At 40.9% G+C, this 24298-nt stretch overlaps 1 protein-coding gene across 2 annotated transcripts in view; it reads left to right on the top strand.

The window, feature by feature from the left end:
* The window catches only part of BABAM2 (BRISC and BRCA1 A complex member 2), a 307510-nt gene that overhangs the window by 259047 nt on the left and 24165 nt on the right, over window positions 1-24298 (top strand). For both annotated transcript variants that reach the window (XM_024198185.1, XM_024198186.1), the window contains exon 11: window positions 15298-15451. In XM_024198185.1, coding sequence (XP_024053953.1) covers window positions 15298-15451 — 154 coding nt within the window. The remainder of the gene's footprint in view (window positions 1-15297; window positions 15452-24298) is intronic.

Raw genomic sequence — 24298 nt, 5'->3', positions numbered from 1 at the left:
AGAGATTCAGTGAAAACAACGAGGAGTCCCTGTGGCACCTTAGAGACTAACAAATTGATTTGGGCATACGCTTTCGTGGGCTATAATCCACTTCATCAGATGCATGGAGTGGAAAATACAGTAAGCAGGTATAAATATACAGCACATGAAAAGATGGGAGTTACCTTACCAAGTGGGGGGGTCAGTGCTAACAAGGCCAATTCAATTAAGTGGTTTCCCTTAGGTCATGTAGGAAATGTGTGACAGAACTGGGAATTAAATACTGATTTCCAGAGTTCCAGTTCAGTGCCTAAACAGCAAGACTAGCTTTCCTCTGCAACCTTGCTTCCTGTGTGTATTCAGAATTATATCTATTCACTTTTTAAGACAGTAAGCTTTTAGCACTTTACCATGTTATCACTACAAATATACTTCTTGCATCAGCAACAGAATTGTGAAGTAAATTCCAATTGCAGAGCCAAATTGTCACCTGTTATACATGTGCCACAACTAAAGGAAGTGAGGTGGCACAGATGCAACTCAAGATGTAATCTGCAGGCACTAGGGTGTGTGGAAGTAACTGGAGTGGAATTCGAAGACAATTGGATTGTGCAGGTGTAATTTAGAGTATAATTTGAAAGCAATGAGATTGCATGGAATGAAATTGGAAGCGGGTGAGGTTGCACAGATGTCATCGAGAGCAAAGTGTGGATTTTAGGAACTTTATTTCTGGTGGTGAAACATGAGCAGAAACCAACTCATTTTGATTTTCAGCTCCCAGACTGAGTTTGAAACAGTAGCAGAAAAAAAATCATTATTTGTAAACTGAGTAAAATTAATAAGGAACCATTAAGAGAGACTGCCATTTTTACACAGACACTTGTCAGAGGAGAAACACACTTTAAATGCCTCCGTATTCTACTGAAATGCTATTTAGAACTTATCAACAAATTGCAAAGGCTTTCTCTCTCCTCTGACAGTGTTAGTGCCATAAGAAGGATAAATGCCTCTTTTCTCCAGCAGTGGGACACCATAGTCCCAAATCTATGCTAAATTTGAGCAGATTTTTCTATACTGATAGAAACTACTGCTGTACTTACAGTGCAGACTTCAAATGGCTCAAATAGGCAAGATTCAGCTTTATAGAGCAGCAGTGTCTCATCACTGCTAAGAGGAGTTGCTATAGAAACTGGTGCACCAGAAACAATAAAAAGAAGTGGGAACCAGAGGAGGAAAGCCTTGGGAATTAAAAAAAAAAAAATAGGGAAATGAAGAAAAGTCATTAAGACATGGCATGCACATGACAGACAGCAACCCCCACCCAATCCCACTGGAGAGAATTATATAAGAGTTAGAGACAGAAAGACCTATTAGGTTATCCATTCCATTTCCCTGGGGTCAATGCAGCATAGTTCCCTATGGTACATTTTCTGGTATTTTGTCCAGTCTAGCTTTTAAAAGTCCAAAGCAGTAAGGTTTAATGGGGATGAGAGATAATGTCACTCAAAAGATAGAAGTGATTATAAAGCATTTGCCAGGTTAGTTTTACAACATCCTATCATATGCTTTTCTGTTATTAATGGAGACTGTTTGAACAGACTCTTAATTTGTGGTGTGAACTATTTCCCATATAAGACTAAACAAAGAATACAGAAACTCAGTTTGAAGCACATATTTTAAATTTATCGTTTTCACAAGCTAGAAGGCACAGTCTTTCTAAAAAGTCATCCCAAATTGCACTGCGATTATTTTGTATTATAAGAATGGGGTAGTAAAAAAACCCAAAGTTCAGCAGATCTACCACTAACAATAAGTAAGGTAAAAGCTATTCAGGAACTGAGTTTGTGTCTTTCTTGAAAAGTCCCTTTGAAGTATATAACCTCTTCTGGTTTGTGTAGCCCATAAAGCTAACTTCAGCAGTAATACAAGGAAGCTACAGGCCTGTATCCTGTAAGACATTGGCTTCAGCAGTTAGCATGAGACTTGAGGCCTATGAACTTTGGCACAGATAAATGGTCCAACGGTCACCCCTACGTTTTGGGGAACAGGAAATGGAGTGTGGAAGGGGGAATTTTGTTCATAATGACATCAGCAAACCACAGGAACATGAGCTAACACCAGCTTCTGGATAGAACATCCACAGTTATCTGACCACAAGAGTGCCTGGCAACAAATTGACGTATATGATAATAAGTTGAGATAATTAATATACTAATCTATAGGAGAATGACACCCTAACATTAGTAAGATGAGGAAATACAAATAAGGAAGAAGGGAGAAATCCCTACTGAATATACATTAGATGTAGTGGCGTCAGCATAACTTTTTATAAAATTGTATCCCAGTCTGGGTGCAATGGGAGAGAGAGAGAGATGTAGCCCTTGTGAGGTGCCAGGATGATGGCTACTGGTGATGATGAGGAAGGTGATGATGACAAGGAAGATCATGGCTAACATTTCAGGTTTTTCTGCAAGGGATGGTGTGAGTATATGGATGTTCAGATGTACAATCTGTATTATCTCTCTCTACCTTACTGGGTTAGAGTGTTTGTGACTTTGCTAAATGTATTAATAAACATTGTAAATATTGAAGGGTTCCTATAGTGTGAGTATTGCAACTGTGCACATCAGGGTTCCCCACTGTACTGTAATTTTAATAATACTGGGCCTGATCTTGGGACAAGAACCTGTTAAACCTCAGAGTGATAACTGGGAATTCTTAAGTAATCAATATAATTAATAAATAGTCGTTAGATCAGGCTAAATTTGACAATGACTGAATAGTGTTTTGGCATTGTGGCCTTGTCTAATCTGATGCTTTCCATAAAGTTTTGCACCACTGCACTATTAGTAGTGCTGCTCTCCTGATGATGGGAACTCTAGTGTAGACAAAGCACTGGTATTTTTACCACCATGTCATCTATCTCTGGTAGGTGGCCAAATAGCAAGTGTGAAAAATCAGGATGGGGTGGGAGTAATAGGCACCTATATATGATAAAGCTCCAAATATCGGGACTGTCCCTATAAAATAGGGACATCTGGTCACCTTAAGCTTTGTTCAGATCTAATCTAGATGACACAATAGTAAAAATGCCAGTGGTCACCAATGCCTGGTCTACATTATAGCTTCCATTTTTACTACGACTGGTAGGAATTTTAAGAAAAATCTCGGTATAGACATGGCAGTGGCAAAATGCTGTTCAGTCATTCTCAAACCAGAAAGAGTTACACACTTCTAAAGAACAGTTTTTATAGAAGATGCATAAATTCCAGGCTCAGTGTAATCCACAGGATAAACAAGTTCAAACTCCATAATATGCAGAAATAGTTTATTCCAACATAAGTCATTGTTTCCATTATTCAGAAAGACACATGGGCTATGGAAAAACATTATAATCAAAAATAACCACTTCTGTATTTTAGACTTCGAAGTTGGCCTTCTGCAAAGATGCTATATGCAATCATAAGAGATGTTTGCGAAGGGACAAGTTGGATGGCTCAAAGTCTTAAAAATGGGATGTATAGCCTTGCTCTTCTCGGTCACCAGTTCAAATCTAATTGAGGCTTATAGTGACTGAAAGCCATTCCTGTCCAATATGAAAAGAGTTGGAGGCCTTTGTCCATTTCAAAAGGAGCATGTTCCCATCACAATACACACCACCAAAGTTGTCATTAGTTAATCCTTTGCTGACAGTTTCCACAGAGAGGCCAAGAACTGAATGAGCATACAGCACTAACCTTCTGCCCCAGAGGTACCTGGCTGGATTAAAGCTGACTGAGGCAAAGATCGACCAACGTTCCCCTCCCCCCACTTCCCATTCCATTAGGCTGTCCATAATCCCTCTAGCAAACTCATCTTCTGAGCCTTTCAGTGGACTCCTGGCTTACTTCCTTATCCTGAATATGTGATCTTCCTATTAACTGAGGCAGGACAATTTCACATGGTTGTAAGGTCCACCATTCCACAGATCTTGTTTCAGGACTGGGTCCTCAATGAGTAGTAGTCTTCCTTCTGTGTCATTATTAAATTAATGCTCCAGCATGATGCTAGGGGGTGTGAATTTCAGATATAATGTAAATCCTGGATATTGCCAACATAGAATTATTAAAGGGACTCCACTTAAAAAGACACACTTCTGATTTTTTTAATCTTCTACTCTTATTATAACACCCAAGATTAATATATAACTCAAAGACTTAAAGAGAAGTTTTTCTCTGTTTTTCAGTTGTACGTTGTACATTTGACAGCACTTTGTATATAATCAATTTCATTCTTTCAGCTGGAAAGGCAGTCAGTTCCCCATGCTGTCTGTGTGCATCTTTCACACGGCAACAAGAGAAAGAAAATCATTTTTCAAAATAATAAAATGTGATTACAAAAGCACAAAACTGGCAGGGGCCTGAGGGGCATGTGGAGCACTATGAACTGCTTTTAATTCACTTTTTAAATCTACTGGGTTGCAGATTTCCAGTTGACAGTGTTTCTCTGAAGATCCTATGCACCTTCTGCAGGAGAAGGGATGTTAGTCCCAATATATTTATCAAATTCTAAACCCAGGTGACCCTACAGACCTACTTTGCCCCAGTAATTTCAGTTGAATGTTATTCTTCATTCTTTTGCCTTCTCCCTTAAAAATATTACCACTATAGTGTCGCTGACATAGAATGCTGCTGCATTTCCAACCAATTGATAAGTTCACTTCATTGGTTGACAGTGATTCCTGTACACATGGAGCAGATTCACCCCTTCAGTCTGCACTTTGAACCAGCAGAACTTAGGCTACAGGTTTTCAGCAGCAGAAAGTCAAGGGAGGAGTGGTGGGATACAGTAGCCAAGCCAATTATAAACCCTGTTCCACTGAGGGATCTTGACCCGGCCACCACAAAGCCAAACTGCTGGTGGCTAGGTCAGGTCAGGGCCATTCAGGAGGTGCACTGAATCAGCAGATCTCTTATGGAGCCTTCACCAGTCCCACAAGAACTTCATGGAAGCTGCTTTCTTTAGAAAAACCCAATTGGAGGAGGAGCAATGGTACCATCACTTGCCTTCTCCCAGTGGTGAAAGCCTCTCCTGGTGTAACTGCCCTAACCTATGCAGAGGATACAATGTTCATGTCCCTGCACCCATGGTCTGAATCTGGTCCATGGTCTGTAAAGCATGTACGCCTCTTTCATGAGGAAAGGTATTATATACAATTCATGGTCTTATTGGATCATGTTACATATTTTGTCCTTTATTCTTACAAGGAAATATACATATATAACATATCAGAACAGAAGCAGGAGTAAAATACTAAACAATTATCACTACAAGAGTCTAGCCAGTGACCAGGTCAGCTCCCCAGGTGTGTCTCTTATACACCTCAAATAAAGTGTGTGTGTTTATACCTCTAAAAAAAAAAATTCAAACTCTTAGTCAGTAATCTCATGTGGGTGGTAGACTGTCTACATAATCCCCAATGCTTCTGTGTGTTACTGTTCTCTCTACCAGAACAGAAATGCATTTGTATTTTTGATCTCCACCCACCGCAGGAGGTTTCATTCCCTCATTACATACTGCATGAAAGTATGGAGGTGGAACAATCCTTTCAATGAAATGTGATAGAATGAAGTCATTCCACCCCAATGTCCAAAACATAAATGAATGCTTAGCACTTTTCATTGAGCCTCCCAGCACCCTTGTGTGGTATGTATGTTGGCATTACTAGCTCCATTTTACAGCTTTGGAAATATATTGCTCTAACAAACACTAAGTGCTTTTGTCTGTATAAACAGTTAGACCGAGGCAAGTTGGCATCTGAATCAACCTCACACTAGTCTGCCGTGGACTGACTGACACGTGTTAACAGCTCATTAATGCTCTTTGAGCTTATCCCATTTCAAAGAGGACTAGATAAAAGCGCTTTAACAAACTGTTATCGTGTATCAGCAGGGTCCACATGGACCGCTCGGCAGGATAGTACGGGGTAGATTCCAGCTTGCAGTGCTGTAATTGTTCATGTAGACAAGCTCTAAGACTAAGGACTCGTCTACACCACAGAGTTAGGTCAACGTAAGGCAAGTCACGTTGACCTAACTCTGTAGCCGTCTACACTAAAATATAGTTCCCACTTATGTAACTCGCCCACTACACTGACTTAATAACTCCACCTTCGTAAGAGGCATAGTAGTTAGGTCAACACAATCCAAGGTTTGTTTTATAATGTTTCTTATTTTGCAGGTAAAATGTACAAATACTCAGGCTCAATCTTTATTTTAAAATCTAAATTTAAGCCCTAGGGAGAGAGGGCAGTTATTTAAAGAGGTGCATAGAGGGATAACAGTGGGTAAGGAGATGAAATAAGGGGAAAATGTAGACTGGATATAAGGAAATTGATACAGATTAGGCAGGGCTGCACAGAGGTTTTTGGAGGCCTGGGACAAAATCTGAAAAGGAGGTCTCCTCACCCTTCCAAAAAAAAATACCATTGAAGGGAGGCCCAGGAGGCAGGGGGTTGGTTTGGAGAGTGAGCCAGCCTACACTGATGCTGCAGCAGTGTCTCAGCTCCTGTCCCATGGGGCTGGGCTCCGCTCCCCACTCTAGGTGTTGCAACCTGGTGTGCGAGGTCACAGCACCACCCAGGTTTGGCCTGGTGGGCCAAATCTGAGTAGTGTTGTGACCCCACACCTCAGGTCACAATGTCACTTGGTTTGGGGGCCTTCTCAGATGGGGGGCCTGGAGCAAACTGCCCTTTTTGCCTCACACCCCACCCTAGGCAACTCTGTGATTAGGCCATGAATTACCCTTTGCTTGTAGTAAGACTAAAGCCTGGTCTACATTAGAAAGTCATACCAACAAAACTCTCCATTCTTCAGTAAAGCTTGGTATGCATCCATACTTAATTGTGTCTCCTACAAACAAACCTTCCACTTTCTCCAGCAGTTCAGTTCTATTGGCATGGTGGCACTCTGGATTCACATGAACCTACATCCCTATAAGCAGTCCTTCAGCTGCAGCCCCACAAAGCAACATTCCCTTTAAGAATTCCCTGTCCAATAGTACATTTGATTGAATTCTACTGCCCAGAAGTCCATCTCACTTTTAACTGCCCAGTGCAGTCTTCTTCACGGCCACATCTGTTCTTCTTACCAGCCACCTTTTTGCTGAAAACATGGCTTCTTCCACTCAGTCTGATGCTGTTGCTTTGTCCAGGAAGGAGGTGCACTGTGGGGAGAGGAGCCATGTGCAGGCACAGCTACCGCCCTCCCTCAGAAACAAGAATATTTACAGTGACTTGGAAAGGAAATGGTGAAACTCTAAATTCACTCTTGGGTCAGCTTCAGTTGAATGTCTCTAAGCACTGCATCCTTGCAAATACAAAAGGATTGTATGTGCTGCCCTTACAGTGGAAAAGAGAGCTACTTTCCTCTTTGCTGCATCTGAGTTTGCAGTGGCGAGTTTATAAATGTTATATGAAAGTGTTTGATTATAGGATAAATCAGAGGGAATTGTGGGCATTTGACCCCAACCTTCAGAATACCCTGAGAGGTGTGTGAGTATCCCACAACGTACAACAAGAAGGTCAAATCTTGTGTGTGTGTGTGTTTGTTCATTTACCTGTGTACATGAGACAATTAGGAAGGTTAGTTAGGATATCTGGGTGCAGAGGTATCAATATGTTGAGGACACTTAGCTCTGTACCTCAGTCATGCTTGATCTGAAAAGAGCAGTTGAACAACCAGCCTCGCCTAGGAGACCGTTTTTATTATAGGTGGAGCTGGTAGCACTGCTTATTATTAAGGTTGCCCAACGCGTCCCATAACAAGATCCTGTTTTCAGTTGCCTACAAAAACAGGACTGGGACAGGGAAAAGGCTGAAGAGGACATGGGGAGAAGTGATCAGGTTTGAGGAAACAAGATACCGACGGGTCTGTGACCATTAGAGCACATTCCTTTCCAGAACCTGGAATGGAACCCCAGACTCCTATCAGTTACTCTGTTAGCTCAAGTGGTAGAGGTCTGTGTGGTGGAGCTAAAAGATCCAATCCTGCTGATAACCCATGTGGGGGCTGATAAGGTTTCAGCTGGAGTATTGTGTCCAGTTCTTGGTGCCACATTTCAGGAGGGATGTGGACAATTGGAGAAAGTCCAGAGGAGAGCAACAAAAATGATTAAAGGTCTATGACCTATAGGGAAAGATTGAAAAAACTGAGTTTGTTTAGTCTGGAGAAGAGAAGACTGAGGGGAGACATTATAACAGTTTTCAAGTACATAAAAGGTTGTTCTCATTAACCTTTGAGGATAGGACAAGAAGTAATGGGTTTCAGTTGCAGCAAGGGAGGTTTATGTTGGACATTAGGAAAAACTTCCTGTCAGGTAGTTAAGCATTGGAACAAATTGCCTAGGGAGGTTGTGGAACTTCGGTCATTGGAGGTTTTTAAGAGCAGGTTAGACAAACGCCTATCAGGAATGGTCCAGTTATTCCTTAGTCCTGTCTTGAGTGCAGGGGACTGGACTAGATCATCTATTGAGATCCCTTCCAGTCCTACACGTCTGTGGTTCTATGATTATGTCATATGATGAAATTTGTTTTTTCAGTTTGTTTTTATAACATGTAGGAAATTACACACAAAATAACTGTTAAAAGAACCATAATTAAGCTTGAAAAATCAAGCACTAAAAGTTAGGGAATTAAGATTGCCTAATTCAGCCCCCATAGTATGTATGCTTTATGATACAGTCTTTAGTTACATGTTCATGTACTGTTTTTTTCACAGGACCCCTGCATTTTTCAGTGTACAGAAGGGACTTGCTCTGGGGATACAGTAGAACCTAAGCCCTTGTCTACACTACAGGGAAAAGTCAATCTAAGCTACGCAATTTGAGTTATGTGAATAGCGTAACTCAAGTCGACATAGCTTAGATCTACTTACCATCAGGGCCGGCGCAACCCATTAGGCGACCTAGGCGGTCGCCTAGGGCGCTGCGATTTGGGGGGCGGCGACCGCAGTGGTATTTCCACAGCGGGACCTTCCGCCGCCTCTGTGGGGGGGCGGCATTTCGGGGCGGGACCTTCCGCCGCCTAAGGCAGCGGAAAAGCTGGCGGCGCTCCTGCTTACCATGGGGTCCATGCTATGCGATGCTGATGGGAGACGCTCTCCCATCGACTCCCCTTACTCTTCTCGATCCAGTGGAGTACAGCAGTCGATGAGGGGGGGCGAGGGAGCGATTTGTGGTCGATTTAGCAGGTCTTCACTAGACACGCTAAATCAACTGCTAATGCATCGATCCCCGATAAGTGTAGACAAGCCCTCAGAGTTACAAACGCCTCAGGAATGGAGGTTGTTTGTAACTCTGAAATGTTCATAATGCTGAACAAAATGCTGTGGTTGTTGTTTCAAAAGTTTACAACTGAACATTTACTTAATAGAGCTTTGAAACTTTACAATGCAGAAGAAAAATGCTGCTTTTAGCTAGGGTTACCATCCGTCCGGGTTTCCCCGGACATGTCCGGCTTTTGGGTCTTTAAATAGCCGTCCGGGGGGAATTTGTAAAAAGCTAAAAATGTCCGGGATTTCCCCCCGGACGGCTATTTAAAGACCCAAAAGCGGCTGCCAGGGCAGCCGCGCCGGATTGAGCTGCTCACTTGGGGCCGCTCCGGCAGCAAAAGCCCCTCCCCCACTTCCCCCGCAGCTTCAGCACGCCGGTAGCAAAACGGGAGCAGGAGCTGTTTGTGCCGCTACAGGTTGCGAGTCAAGAAACAGGGAGCAGGAGGGTTGGATGGGGTGGGGGTTCTGGGGGGACCTGTCAGGGGGCAGGGGTGTGAAGAGGGATTGGGGCAGTCAGGGGACAGGGAGCAGGGGGAGGGTTGGATGGGTCAGGGGTTCTGGGGGTGGCCTGTCAGGGGGCAGGGGTGTGGAGAGGGATTGGGGCAGTCAGGGGACAGGGAGGGTTAGATGGGTTGGGGGTTCGGGGGGGGCAGTCAGGGAACAGGCAGCGGTTGGATAGGCGTGGGAGTCCCGGGGATCTGGTGGGGGCAGGGGTGTGGATAGGAGTCAGAACAGTCAGGGGACAGGTAGGGTGGGGGGGTCTCAGGAGGGGGCAGTTGGGGACAAAGATAAGGGAGGCTTAGATAAGGGGTGGGGTCCCGGGGGGTGATTAGGGGCAGGGGTCCCGGGAAGGGGCGATCAGGGGACAAGGAGCAGGGAGGGTTGGATGGGTTGGGGGTTCTGTGGGGGGCAGTCAGGGGGGCGGGAATTGGGAGGGAGTGGCTAGGGGGCGGGGCTACACCTACCCCCCCCCCCGGAGTGTCCTCTTTTTTGAAAGTTCAAATATGGTAACCCTACTTTTAGCCATCTTAATTTAAATGAAACAAGCACAGAAACAGTTTCCTTACCCTGTCAAAGCTTTCTTTTTAAACTTTTCCTTTATTTTTTTTTTAGTAGTTTACATTTAACACAGTACTGTACTGTATTTGCCTTTTTTTTCCCTTCCTGTGCTGCTGCCTGATTGTGTACTTCCGGTTCTAAATGAGCCTTGTGGTTGACTGGTCTGTTCGTAACTCTGGTGTTCACAACTCTAAGGTTTTATTGTATATGAAATGGAGCAGGGATATTCTTGGTTATGACATACTTCCCCTGCACACTGCTGCCAGTTTTGTTTAGAGTTTGAAATTTTGAAAGAATAACCCTAATGTTTTGTTCAGAGTTACAAACAATCTCCATTCCTGAAGTGTTCATAACTCTGAAGTTCTACTGTACTGCTAAAAGGAATATAAAATCAAATGTCCAAAAAAAAATGTATTTACCACTGATCTAATCAGGAATCAAAGATTTGCATATTATATTAACTTGTTAGATTAGCTCCAAGGTAAGTAATACTTTCTTATTAACTCTGGAGTTGTTTGCATGTGTGATCTGAGTGGTTAACATTGTTCTGTTCCAGACCTCAGTGTTATTGATCTTTGAGAAGGTAAACAAAAAAAGCTTACTAACTCTTGGCATAATTTTTCAGGCAATTGTTAGCCAGGGTTTGTCATTTAGATAACAATATTGAAAATATACTGAGCGTATACATTAAATTACATGACAGCACAAAAGCAAGAACAACTGAAATGTGTATGTATTGTTTTTTGTAGCTTCTTTTATTTTTAGAAAACATCAAACTACTGTAGCTATTTATAAGCTATAATTAAATCTCTGTGCAAATCACTTTTTCTTTTTCATTTTGGAATAAACACAGCATAAAAAGTTAGGGGCAATCTTGAGGTCCTTTGCTCAGGTTTACTCAGCACTACCATAAAAGTTTTCCCTGAGAAAGGATAGGAGGTTTGCCAGATTAGGGAGTTGACCCTATTGGTAATTAGTCTGTAAATGTTAGTATAGTCTGAGTCTGAGTGAAACAAGTGTCTTTCTGGTTTTAACCCTACTAGTGTGCTCCTCTGGCCAATTATTGTGTTATTTAAAATGATTATTTTAAAAAAATAAGCCAAAGTAAAAAATCAAAATCATTAAATTATGCTGAATCTGGAACTGAATCAGAAAGCTTTACTTTCCTGGACTAGTTAATAGTTTACATTTTCCAATGGAAGAGCTTCTATTCCTGGGAGAGAAGGGGTAAATGAGACTTCCTTTGACAACCTTTTCATTTTAAAACCAAGACTAGTTTGACAGCAAGATTTGTACCTTCCTAAGTAAATATTACTATTTAACCGTATGACTTGTGGAAGCTTGTTAAGTGACGTGACTCACCTAGATAAAGTTATTTTTAGAGATGTAATTTGTATGGTTTAGAAGGGCAAAAAAAAAAAAAAAAGGCCGGTAAAGAGCTAAATCCCTCATTATGGTTTACAGAGCTCATGAAACAGCATCCATGCAAAAGATGACTAAGCAAGGGTCTGTTGCCACTTTCAGGAATTTACAGACATGAGTCATCCACTTATTGTCTGCAGATACACCACCAAGGTACTTGTGAGTCAGCTTTGATTTGGAAATAACACTTGCATTCACCATGAATACTTCTTTTGTGTTTCTTAAGTATCTAAATACTGTGGCTAAATAAAATGCCAAACCAAAGCTTGCTGTTGTAATCTTCACAATTCAGATGCTCACTTAAGAAAGTGTGATTTATTTTGCACTGTGATTCATTCTACATAGTAAAATATAAATGTGGTCTACGATAGATATAATTTTGCCAACACTTAACTCTGTCCCCTTGTATACTATACAGAAGCAGATTTGATCTGTGTTCTATAATACATAGTTATATCATTTGTATAACCAGCAAAGGGCAAAATCTTCTCCATCACACCTTTGCCACTGCCACAAAAACACAGGTGTGACCAAGAGCAAAATCTGACCTTTTATCTTCAAAACCCTTTGTAAATATTAACTGATAACATGTTTGCTTATTTTACATGCTCTGAAAACTTTGGGGCCGAATTCAAACTTGACATAAGAAACTACTACTTTATTAACTCCAGTGGACTTATCTCCATTGTGCCAGCAATGAATTTGGCCCTTAATGTCTACTTCTGAAATAATAGCTGGCTATTTGAAATGTATAGAGCAGGTTAAAGTTCAGGGCCATTTCCTGTTTACTTGAATTATAGGTGTGGTTGTGCTCCATAATTAGGGTCACATTTTTGTTGATGAGGCTCAGCTCACATCCTTAATTAGAGAAACACTTGGTTTAGAAAATGGGAGCTCTGGTTATACTTTGTGTTCTCAGGTGGACAATAGCTTTGGAAATCAAAGGCAGCCATCATTACTTTTCAAGATTTGGCTTGAAGTTCAAGGTGGTACTGCTCTTGGCCAGGAGTGGACAGTTCAAATTTAAACCAATCTATTTTGATCGTCCGGTTCCCCGGTTTACATTATATTTGACTCCTGAAAACCTCTATAAATGTTTTGGTTAAGAAAAGGAGGAAGCATTTTCTTTCTTTCCTCTCTTGCTGTACCTCTGTTGAAAAAATACTCTGAAAGATGAAAGGCTAATCACAGAAAATGAGAGCTTCTCTGAAGTGACAGCAATGTCTCTCTAGTGCTTTTAGACCGTAGCTGTACTGCTAGATACTTTTTCTTAAAAACAAATCTTTTGGTTTAGTTAATGGGAGGAAAAATGCTATTACTGCCTCTTTCACATAGCGAGAGGTTTTCAAAATCAAGCTAATGGAGACCTGAAAGTCTCTAGTAAAAAGATAAATGAAATAAATAGAGATAATATGATTTAATTTCTTTACTGGAGTTTGCTATCCTTTATTCATATTTATAAGCAAACAAGTGTTTCATACCATTTGCACAGTTATTTGAGGGAGGGTGTTCCTCCAGAAATTGATTCTGCAGAGAGAGCAGATAAAGACTGTACTAAGAAATGGAGTTTAAATTACACAGCACTAAACAAAGTAAACTTCCAGCTTCAAAACTGAGAACCAGTCTCCTGGGGTTTACGTTGCTCTCTACAGAGCAGCTCTTTTGATTCTCTGGCATAAGAGTAATGTCTGTGAGAGGGAGGAACAAGTAGTTTGCTTACTGATAAGTGGCTTATTGTGTGGCAATTCTTTTTCAGGGATATCATGCATTAACCATGCTACCAAGAAGACTTTGACAAAGTATTTCATTTTTGAATCTAACTTTTTTTTTTTCTTAAACGTAGTAATGTTCTTCCCCAAAATTGATCAAACTTACTCAGTCCATCATGTTACCTCTTAAATGTATCAAGCAAGCGTTTGTGTGGGCTGAGTCCCCTGGTTAATTGGTTTTGTGTACCTCATTACCATAAACATATGAAGGGGGAGTGACTGTGGGGTTGGCAGGCTTGATTTGGAGCATAGGGAAAATAAGGCTTGTCCAGTTCAAAGAGTAGGAAAATTTTGGCTAACTAGCAGAAAATCTTTCTGAGATTGCTGTATCTTAGGCTGTGGAGTAGGCTTTCAAAGGAAGTGGTGGAAGCATCCTATCTTGAAATATTTAAAAATAGAATACACAAAGCACTAGCAAATATATTGGAGGAAACAATCCTGCTCTGGCATAGAAATGGGATAAATCATTTACCAGGCCTGTTCCATTTTTAACTACATCTGACATTATTCAGTCAGGATCCTTGACGTCTCATTAGGTAGAATTATGACGTCACAAATGAAGATGTCTGAGGTCCCAAATTCCGATGAATGAGCTACAGCCTTACAAAACTAAATTGGTGAGAATTTGTTCTTTTGTCTCTTAGGGTTAGTGGAATGCATCATTTTGGGATATTAAATGGAATAGTGAGGGATGCTTTGAGGGCCAAATCCTGTACCACTAAAGACAATGCAGGTTTTGGCATTGACTTCAGTGGATGCAGGATCAGGCCGTAAAAGTAAATACTGAGATGGATGTATGAGTAAAAATCTTAAAACCAACTAGGGACATTTTTTAAGTCTACCGAATATAAAAGAAGACCCAAGAAAATGTTATATTCTAAGAATACATTTGGCGATTAAAAGGTTAAGTTTTACAAATTGAAGAGCCTCTGGAATACTCTCCATTGTAGACTGGTTTGTTGATCTAACAGACCTGACTAATCTTGAGATGGCCTCCTTCCTTTTGGGTGATAAGCAAGGGGAGTTAAAAGAGAGAGGATCTAATTCTGGGGACACTTAAGAGTAAAACATTTCTGATATCAGTGACTTTGTAGTTTTAGTTGTTTGACTGCGAGTTGGGATTCCTTTGTTCTATTCTAGATTCTGCAAGTGACTCACAATGTGACCTTGATTAAATCACTTAACCTCTCTGGGCATCAGTTTATCCATCTGTAAAATGGGGTTAATAATACTTGCATCTCCCAGGCAAGGTGTAAGGATTAATTATGGCTGATAAAGCACTTTGAGCTCATCAGATGAAAGGTTCTATAAAAGTACAATGTTGCTCTATTTCGCAAAACAGAATGTGTATTAACATTCCTGAAAGTAGAAACTAAGCTGGAAAAATACAGACTTTAATGCATTAAGCATTAGAAAAAGAAAGAGAAAAAGAGAGAGAGAGAGAGATTGAACTAGTGGAAATACTGTGATTAACGTGTAAATGCACAATAAAACCATGTCATTTGCTTTGTAAAATAAAATACTTCAGTAAACATAAATCGAGTCAGACATCGACGTAATATAATCCACGTTTATTGAAAGTACAAGAAGAGATATTAGAATTCCCCATCATTTTTACTATTTTCATTTAAGATCTGGTTAGGTACATTTCTTAACCTGAGTTTAGAGTTAATAGGTAGGAATGATATATTTCACAATAAAGATAAAAGCAAGAAAAGATGTCTCTTTCATGCCATCTTTTTCTTTTGCTGTCTTTGCAGTTGACCTACCTCTGTACTTTCCTCGAGACCAGCCAACTCTAACATTTCAATCAGTCTATCACTTCACTAACAGTGGACAGCTGTATTCCCAGGCCCAGAAAAACTACCCTTACAGCCCACGCTGGGATGGCAATGAGATGGCCAAGAGAGCAAAGTAAGTCAGACTATCGTTTAATACCAAAAGTTTCATTTGTTAGAGGGTCAAGAGTTGTTAAGTATTAGAGTATAGATTTATCTGTATGCATTGGACATTCTTATATGAGACACTGTTTTTGTCTAGTGTTTTCCTTGGCTATATTTGTGTTGGAACTGAATGCAGTCTTAATATTCACACATTTAAATATAACTTACATGTTTATATTTTATTATTAATAATCAATTATTATTATATTGCCAAAGGACCAACCAGTGGGGCCCCATTGTGCTAGGCACTGTGCAAGCAGTGTAGTAGCTAGTCCTGCCCCAAAGATCTTACAATCTAAATAGATAAGACACACACAGGGTTGGAGGGAAGGGTGTCACACACAAGCAGAGTCAACAGTTTGAAGACAGAAAATGTCATATTCATTCCACAGTTTTTTTAGGTGGGTTTCGTTAGCAGGGGGTATGCTAAACAGAAATAAAAGTGAAGGGGAAGAAACATTGAACAGAAGAGGGTAAGGGAGACAGGGCTGGGGAGAAGAGGCTAAGGGGCAGGTGTGGACTGCACAGGGGCAGGTGTGGAGCGCCGCGCTGCAGAACCCCCAGCCCCCCGCGGAGCGCCGCGCTGCCAAACCTCCCAGCCCCCCCCCGCCCGCCAACCCCCTCCGCCGCCCGCCCAACCCCCCCCCCCCCAAAAAAAAGAAAAACCCTGAGCGCCCCTCCCCCCCGCCACCCCAAGATTGGCCGCCCCTTACCAGGTGCCGCCCCAAGCACGTGCTTGGTCAGCTGGTGCCTGGAGCCGGCCCTGCTAACTGGATCCCTGTTTCCCCAGAGTATGGGAGGGTCTCCCCTGCACAGTTCTGCGTCTGGGGGATACTGAGGGGAGCAGTGGCCTCATTTTACCCTCTCCCCCCAGTGTAGCAATGGGTTGCTTTGCACCTGCTCCTACGGGCTGGAGTTTCTGATTGTAGTCATCGTATTTACAAATTCAAGCATAACTAAGTATAATTTAGACATTTATATCTTGGTACATAGTACAATGTTCATGTTAATTGCTGTTTTATTTTACTGCAAGCGCCAAAGTGCTATAACTAAAACAACGTAGAATTAACACAAAAGTGTAGATAGGATATAAACCAGAATATAATGTTTAAAATAAGACTTAAAAGCGAGGCAATGAATAAGCAACACAAATTTCACCTAGATGGAACTATACGGGCAAAGGCCCTGTACTTAGATTTTACAAATTGTAGAAATGCTGAAACAGCAGTAACTTAGAGTACAAGTTGGACTACAGCACATATAGACATCAATTATATAAATAAAATAGCCTATCAGAATGAAGGGCTTTGAACACCAGAATCAAAAGATTTAAATGAATTAGCAAAGGGCACTTAAACAAGGAAGTCAAAGGAAAATAGCTCAGCTGCAAAAATCAGGTGAATGATGCACATCGTTGTATAGGCTATAACTTGGGAAGGGTAGAAGTAAACAGTGAATAACTGAAACACATGCAAGTTTTATAATGCCTTAAATAATATGGAGAATATCAAATAGTAGCATTTGGGATTCTGGATGACCTATTGCACTAGGTATGTGTTTTTGTTTGTTTATAATAATTGACTTTTTAGGAGCACTGTCTCCTGTTAAATGTATTCTCTTTTTGTTGAGTTGGTTTGTTAGGATTGACAAAGGGGGCTATGCAAGTGCCAGAATATTGTAGCTGTTTTGTTGAAAAAAATGAAAAATATAACTCGGAAGCATCATTGTGAGTTATTTCATGCCTGTATTGGAATAAATTGCCTAGGGAGGTTGTGGAATCTCCATCTCTGGAGATATTTAAGAGTAGGTTAGATAAATGTCTATCAGGGATGGTCTAGACAGTATTTGGTCCTGCCATGCGGGCAGGGGACTGGACTCGATGACCTCTCGAGGTCCCTTCCAGTCCTAGAATCTATGAATCTATGAATCTATTAGTTTTGTCAGGGGAGTTGTACACAAACACACACTCTGTCTGCTCTAAACTTACATATAAATCAGCACATGCAAGTTGAACCTCCCTGCCCAATCCCCATTCCTGAAATGTAGTGGTGCTCTAACAGTCCTTTGGAAAAGCACTGACTGCATAATTTTTCTTTAGTTTTTCTCAGCTCTCTATGAGCTGAGGGGTGAAAACATTATCACCTATAGACATTTCTATGAGGTTTGTCACCTCTGAGTCTTTGCATATAAGCAGAGTTAGATTAAACATAACTACATACAGTAGAGGAAGTAGAGTGTGAGCAGGTGGGGGAAGAGAGAAAATTGGGGTTTCCATCCCATAAGCACAAAGAGAGAGAGAAGCTGCTGTTTATAGCTCTACGTTTATGAGAGTGAATGCTGACTTTACTGCCTCCTGCAGGGTGGGCAGACCAGATTAAAAAAAAAATACTCTGTTGGGAAGAAATGTCCCAAGAGCAGCAGTTTCTCTCTTTGGGTTTGTCTACACTGGGAAAATGAATAATGTTTTAATGAATATGTTTTAAGCACCATGTAACATCTAGTGTAGACAAAGACAACCAGGTTAAAATGTGTTAGCCAAGGTTATTTAGGTCACACCTACACTAGAAAGTTTTATTGGTAGTATTTCTGCTAGCATGTAGCTACCAATTTTGCAATTCCAGTAGAGCATGTGCATATTCGCCTGCCTTTGCCAGTGCAGCACACCTTCACGTCAAGAGGTTGTATCGGAGAAAAAGTGCTCTGCACTCCAGGAAGGCATCCCAGTGTGCCCCACACCACAGTCCAGCTTTCTGTGACTTTTGGAAGTGTACTGTGAGAAACCAGCACTCCTCTCAGGGAACTGTGGGACCTTGGGGTTAAGTTCCCTCTGTTCCCGCCATAATCTTCTCTTTTGCACCATTTTCTAAAATTCCCACAGTTCCTTGTGCCGGTTTTCAATCTCTCTGCCACCTCACTGGCAAAAACATGGATGCCAAACAGATCAGTGGAATTCTTATATCAATTTTATAGACAGGGCACCTGCTTCTTCTGTATTTGTGGAACTTCAGCAACTATCACAGAGGCCAGGCATGCAGCAGTGAAAATGAGAAAACTGAGGAGGAGTGGATGATGCAGACAGTGAATGAAAGTCACCTGATGTTGCAGGCATTCACTGACCAGCTACACACGGTGGAACAGCACTTCTGGGCCCATGAAATAAGCACTGATTGTTGGGAATGGATCATGATGCAAATCTGGGACGCTCAGCAGTGGCTTCAGAACTTTCAGATGCAGAAGGTCACATTTCTGGAGTTGTGTGCTGAGCTTGCCCCAGCCTTTCAGTGCAGAGACACGGAAATGAGAGCTGTTTTGACAGTGGAAAATGGGTAGCAATCATGCTGTGGAAGCTTGCAACCCTAGATTGCTATCGGTTGGTGTTGGAAAGTCTTCAGTGGGGACAGTCATCATCCAGGTGTGCAAGCCCATTAATTGTCGCCTACTGCACAGGATTGTGACTCTGGGCAATGTGCAGGAAATAATAGATTGATTCAGTGCAGTGGATTTCCCAAACTGTGGTGGAGTGGTAGAGGAAATGCATACCTTGATCCTGGCCCGCCCACCCCCACTCCTCTGGCTGAGTACTTAAACAGAAAGTGGTTCTTTTCATGGTTATGCAGGCATTAGTGGATCACCAGGAAGGTTTCACTGACATTAACAAAGGGTAATCAGAGAAAGTGCATAATGGGTTCCTCCTCAGGACTCAACTGAGTCAAGTTCAGCTGACTGGCTCTCCACTGGGTCAGCGTCCTCTGCATCCATGTCCTTGACAAGCTGTTTGTTGCTGTGCACTGCTGCGGTTCCCTCCTCGGGATCTCACATAGTGTCCACTGTCACTTTTGCGGTGATGGTCGGATCCCCACCAAATATGGCATCCAACTCTGCATAGAAGCGGCAGGTATGTGGGGCAGCCCCAGATTTTCTGTTGGCCTCCCTTGCCTTTTTTCCAGCTGCTGCAGTTCCTTCTCCTTCACCCAGCATTGATGCCCCTCCCTGTTGTGCCCCAGCTGCATATCCTCTGCAGTGTCCAAATAGACATCTTTACTTCCACAGTTATTCTGCATCTGGGCTTGCATTTCTCCTCCCCACAGGCTGAGGAAATCCAAGACTTCTTTCCTGACCACGCAGCAGTACAAGGTTTACCTGTTTCTTTATGGGTATCCATATCTGTGTGCTCTGAGGTGGGCTTGCAGAAGAGACACATTTCCAAAATGGTGTTTTAAAGTGTTGTTGGGGGGGGAGGGCCTGGTCACTGTGACCCCTTGGCAACAGAGTTCAGAATGGTGATCAGGAGGGTCATTGTCACAGGGACAGGGGCATTGTAGGACTGTTGCCAGAGGACTGTTTTTACTGGCATAGGTAATACATGATCTACACAGCTATTGTAGCAGTGGAATAGTGCAGATAGAGGGCTTATGTCTTTCAGGGAGATGGTTTAATGAGACCAACAGAAAGTTAGAGTTTTACTACCAGGACTCAAAAGTAAGTGTGGACACAAAGAAAGATGTGCCAGACTAAGGCATGTTTTATGGTAACGTTTCGTAATGTGGCCCAAGCCTTAGGACCAGCTAACACATTTTTACCACAACCAGCTAATTCATTTTTAACAAGTAACAGAGAGTCCTGTGGCACCTTTAAGACTAACAGATGTATTGGAGCATAAGCTTTCGTGGGTGAATGGAAGTGGGCATTCACCCACAAAAGCTTATGCTCCAATACAGCTGTTAGTCTTAAAGGTGCCACAGGACTCTCTGTTGCTTTTTACAGACCCAGACTAACATGGCTACCCCTCTGATACTTCATTTTAACGTGACTCTCGACACTAGGGGCTAAGGTGTATTTGAGCGTTTTAATTCAAACATGTTAGTTAGCACATTTGAAAACAACACACATTTCCCTAGAATAGACAAACCTTTAAACTTGTGTGAGCCATCTGTCTAAAAGTGTGCCAAAGATGTTGTCCTAAAATATGTGGCTAGCATAAGAACGTATAGTACATTATGGAAAGCTAGCATCCGTGTTTGTGCAGTACATGTGAAACAAAATATCTCTGTGGTTTCCATGGGAAAGCTCTTGATTTTTTCTTAAGTAGGCATTCAAGTGTGCATGAACTGTGTCTTTAAAGAACATGCAGACGCTGAGCCTGGGATTTCATGAAGGAATATTGTAAATAATGCTTGTTTGTTTATACAAATTATGTTCAGTTGTTAGACACGTTCTGGCTGAGTTTCTGCCCTGACTTGCACCCTGTGCAGCCCCATGGCTTTCAGTGGTGTTGCAAGGAGTGCAGGTTAGGGCTGAATTTAGTCCTTTATCCTAGTATTAGTCTAACTAAGTATTTTACTTGTCAAAAATTGCAGAAGAGTGGAAAACTGGTATCCCAATAAATACTCATACTTCAGGGTTTATGTGGTCTTTCCAACTTGGCTAAAACAATGTGTTCCTTAAAATTTGTTTCTGAATAATACTGTTGCCATCCACCCACTCACTGGTGTGTTTGCTTAATGTTGCATTACAGATTTACGTGCCCCTGCATGCTCTGTATGGGTTCAGGCTTGAGTGGGGCTTACGTGCTCAACCAGTGGTTTCCAGCTTTTTGTAATACATTTTGGTATGAATCTCCTTACATTTGTTTTAGCAATCATTCTTCATATAGTGACATCAGCCAGTATCTCAATTCATCTGCCTTCATACTTTTATAAGAGGAGACTAAGAAAACTTGGCTTGTTTAGCCTAGCAAAATAAAGGTTGAAAGGGGTTGTGATTGCTCGCTAAAAATACATGAGGAGGATAAACACCAGGAATGACAAGAGCTATATAAGCTAAAGAGCAATGTTGGCACAAGAACAAATGGGTATACACTGGAAATTAGAGGGAGTGAGGTTGTGGAACAGCATTCCACTAGGAGGAGTTGGGGCAAATGACCTAACTAGTTTTAAGATGGAGCTTGATACATTTATGATTGGGATTATATGGTGGCAATAGCAGGGGACTGGACTTAGTGACCCAGGAGGTCCTTCCCAGTCCTGTGTCCCGTGTTACTATATTAAGTCCATTATATGGCTTACCACATCATAGACAAAATTAGCTATTGATATTCTTTACACTGTTTTAAAAAAAGTCTTCACCTGAAACTCTTGGTTTCCATCTATGATACTTTGGATCACCTTAAAAAGTTTAATATTTATAATTCATGCAAAACTTTCTTCAATTTTTATTTCCTACCCTTACGTGGGCACAAGTAAATATCACAGTACAAGATTATAGGGAAGAATTAAATCTTCTCTATAGTCTTCTCCCAACCTGCTAATAAAAGGGGTTCCATGAAAAAAAAAACCTTCTGAACACAAACATTCAAATGATTGTTTCAGATCCACTCAGGATCTTTTAACAGTAGATTTGCTTTTCTGCATCCACATGTCAGCTATCCATTTGTAGTCTTGTGTGTGTGTGTGTGTCTATATTATATTAAACTATCCAGAAGTTATAATAAAGTTTAAAAATGTAAAATGGTGGGGAGGGAGGAAGGAAGGTGATAATGAATGATGATAATGGAAAAGAGATGTGCTCTAGCTACACTCCCATGGCACTGCATAAATAATAATGGAATATTATACATCTGAGCTTTACAACTCCAGGATGCACCACAACATATTAAGTGAGTTTTCTGTACCATGGAAGAGAATCCCAAGAATTGAGAAAATTCCGAATAATCCTGACATCCAATCATCCTTTCTAAATCGTATGTCAGAACTTTTTATTTATTAGAACTTATGGTAAGTTACATTTAGAAACCTGGTCATCCATTATTATTTAATATGTCCTGCACAAAGCGGTGCACGCATTGGAATCCTGTGTCTTGCAATAAATTACTCTCTACCAGGCACACCAATTAAAGAGAAAATGGTTAAAAAATATTCACAATCCCCAAAGAAAAAAGTTAGAGCCATGAAGGCACACACCTTTCCCCACCAGTCTTCATCGTCCTTCAAGAGCGTATTAGCATTATATATCCTTTGCTATTGTTCTCTGCTTTGTATTGTCCAGCCACTTGTAAGGATTGCCCTGTATGAAGGCTCTCACTGCATGAAAGGCACTCCAGCGTATATCTGCTATTGAATACCAAATATATCTATATTACATCCTACAGTTTGAAGTTTCTGTATGATACCTCATGCTTCTTTGGTTTTACTTCCAAAGCTTGCTAAATCTGGATGTGTACTAAATGTGTACTTTGTGCTTAAAGTGAGTTTAGCTGGGTCTGGTCAAGTCAGCCACAACTATGGTGTTTTACCTGCTCACTATCCAAAGCGTTATCTTCATGTGCATTAATGGCAATCCAATTGGTGGTGATAATGATTTGCAGTCACACTTAACAGAACTAAACAAAATAAAAAAACACAAGATCCACCAAAAATCACTCTCAAAGTTGGGTCCCAGGAACCATCTTTGACAGCAGCAATTATGAAAAGAAAAGGGAAAGGAAACTCTTGCTGGTCTTGGCTAAAGCCTTGCAGTAGAAACAGAGGTAATGGGTTTTCTTTCCAAGGATCAGCTGAGGGCAGATTTTATTTTCCCCAGATGGGCTTTCCCCCTGAGCCTGAAAGAGCCAGTAAATTCTAACATAGCCATAGAAAATGACCCAGCTGTGTAAGGTTCGTGATGGAGTTAATTCAGTTTTATGATTCTTCAAATCAAAACTCATATTCACTAACAGGGCAGCATCCTGATATGAATTATATATAAAAAGAAGACAGGTAAATGAAGGGAGGGGGGAGTAGTATTTTGCTAAAGCATAAATGATAACGTTCTTCTTTGTAATACATTATATTATGTTTTTGTATAGGGCAACCTTAATACCAAAACCATTTTTAATTGTAAGATACAGTATTATAGGCAAAAATAGCAAATTAATAAACTAAGCATTAATGTGGAAGATGTTCTTTAACAGAATAGCATTTCATATCAAGATAATACGCTCTGGGTGTATATACTACATTGTACAATACATATAACAAAGTCATTCTAGTTTAATCACATTTTTCATGTACAGCTTTGAAAGTGGCTTCTTGGCTAATTAAGTCTGACACTTAAGATATGGTATGTTAGCTTCTGAGATGCCTGCCAGGGATTTTCAGTGCTGTCATGCATTATGTGGATTTCAGCCAAGATAGGAGGGCTGGAATACTTGTTTCTGGTCACTTATCATTGAAGCTTTGACTGTAGGAAAAGAAAAACAACTATCAAAGAACACAGAACACTGTATGAAATGAAATATGGATGGGGAAAGAATCTATTTCTACTGAAAGAATATCTAATTTATCTACAGATATATTTTATCAATAAGGAAAATCCAGAAAATAAGGCTTTTTGTTTGGCAAACTTGGATTATAAAAAGAGCACTTCACATAAGCTGTTTTATTTTATTGAAAGTTAGAACATTATGTAGGCTAGCTTTAAAAATTTGGGCAATAAGCATTATTTGATCTTATATACTATAGAGATAGGTGCTCTAAAAATACCATTGATCAACTGATTTGATAAATAGATAGTGGAGTTCCCTAAAGGGACACACTCAAGACTGCTAAATCTAAATTAAGACCTATGTATTTATCTCCAGGGATTTCTGCAAGGCCCAATTTTTCTTCTGGGCTTTTGAAAAGAGGAAAGGGCAGGATGAAGTGTCTGGATTTGGGGGGAGTTGGGTTTTAATAACCCAGATGGATACTGGGATTTGAAATGTTGGTTAGTTAAATGATTAAGGTATGTTCTAATATTTTTAATTGGTGTCTTGGTCAAATTTGTAACTTTTATATTATAC

Source organism: Terrapene carolina, unplaced genomic scaffold, assembly GCF_002925995.2.
Source record: "Terrapene carolina triunguis isolate 2854851 unplaced genomic scaffold, T_m_triunguis-2.0 Scaffold85, whole genome shotgun sequence".
NCBI lineage: Eukaryota > Metazoa > Chordata > Testudines > Emydidae > Terrapene > Terrapene triunguis.
Note: the sequence above shows the minus strand (reverse complement) of the source record. Positions and strands in the feature narration are given on the sequence as shown.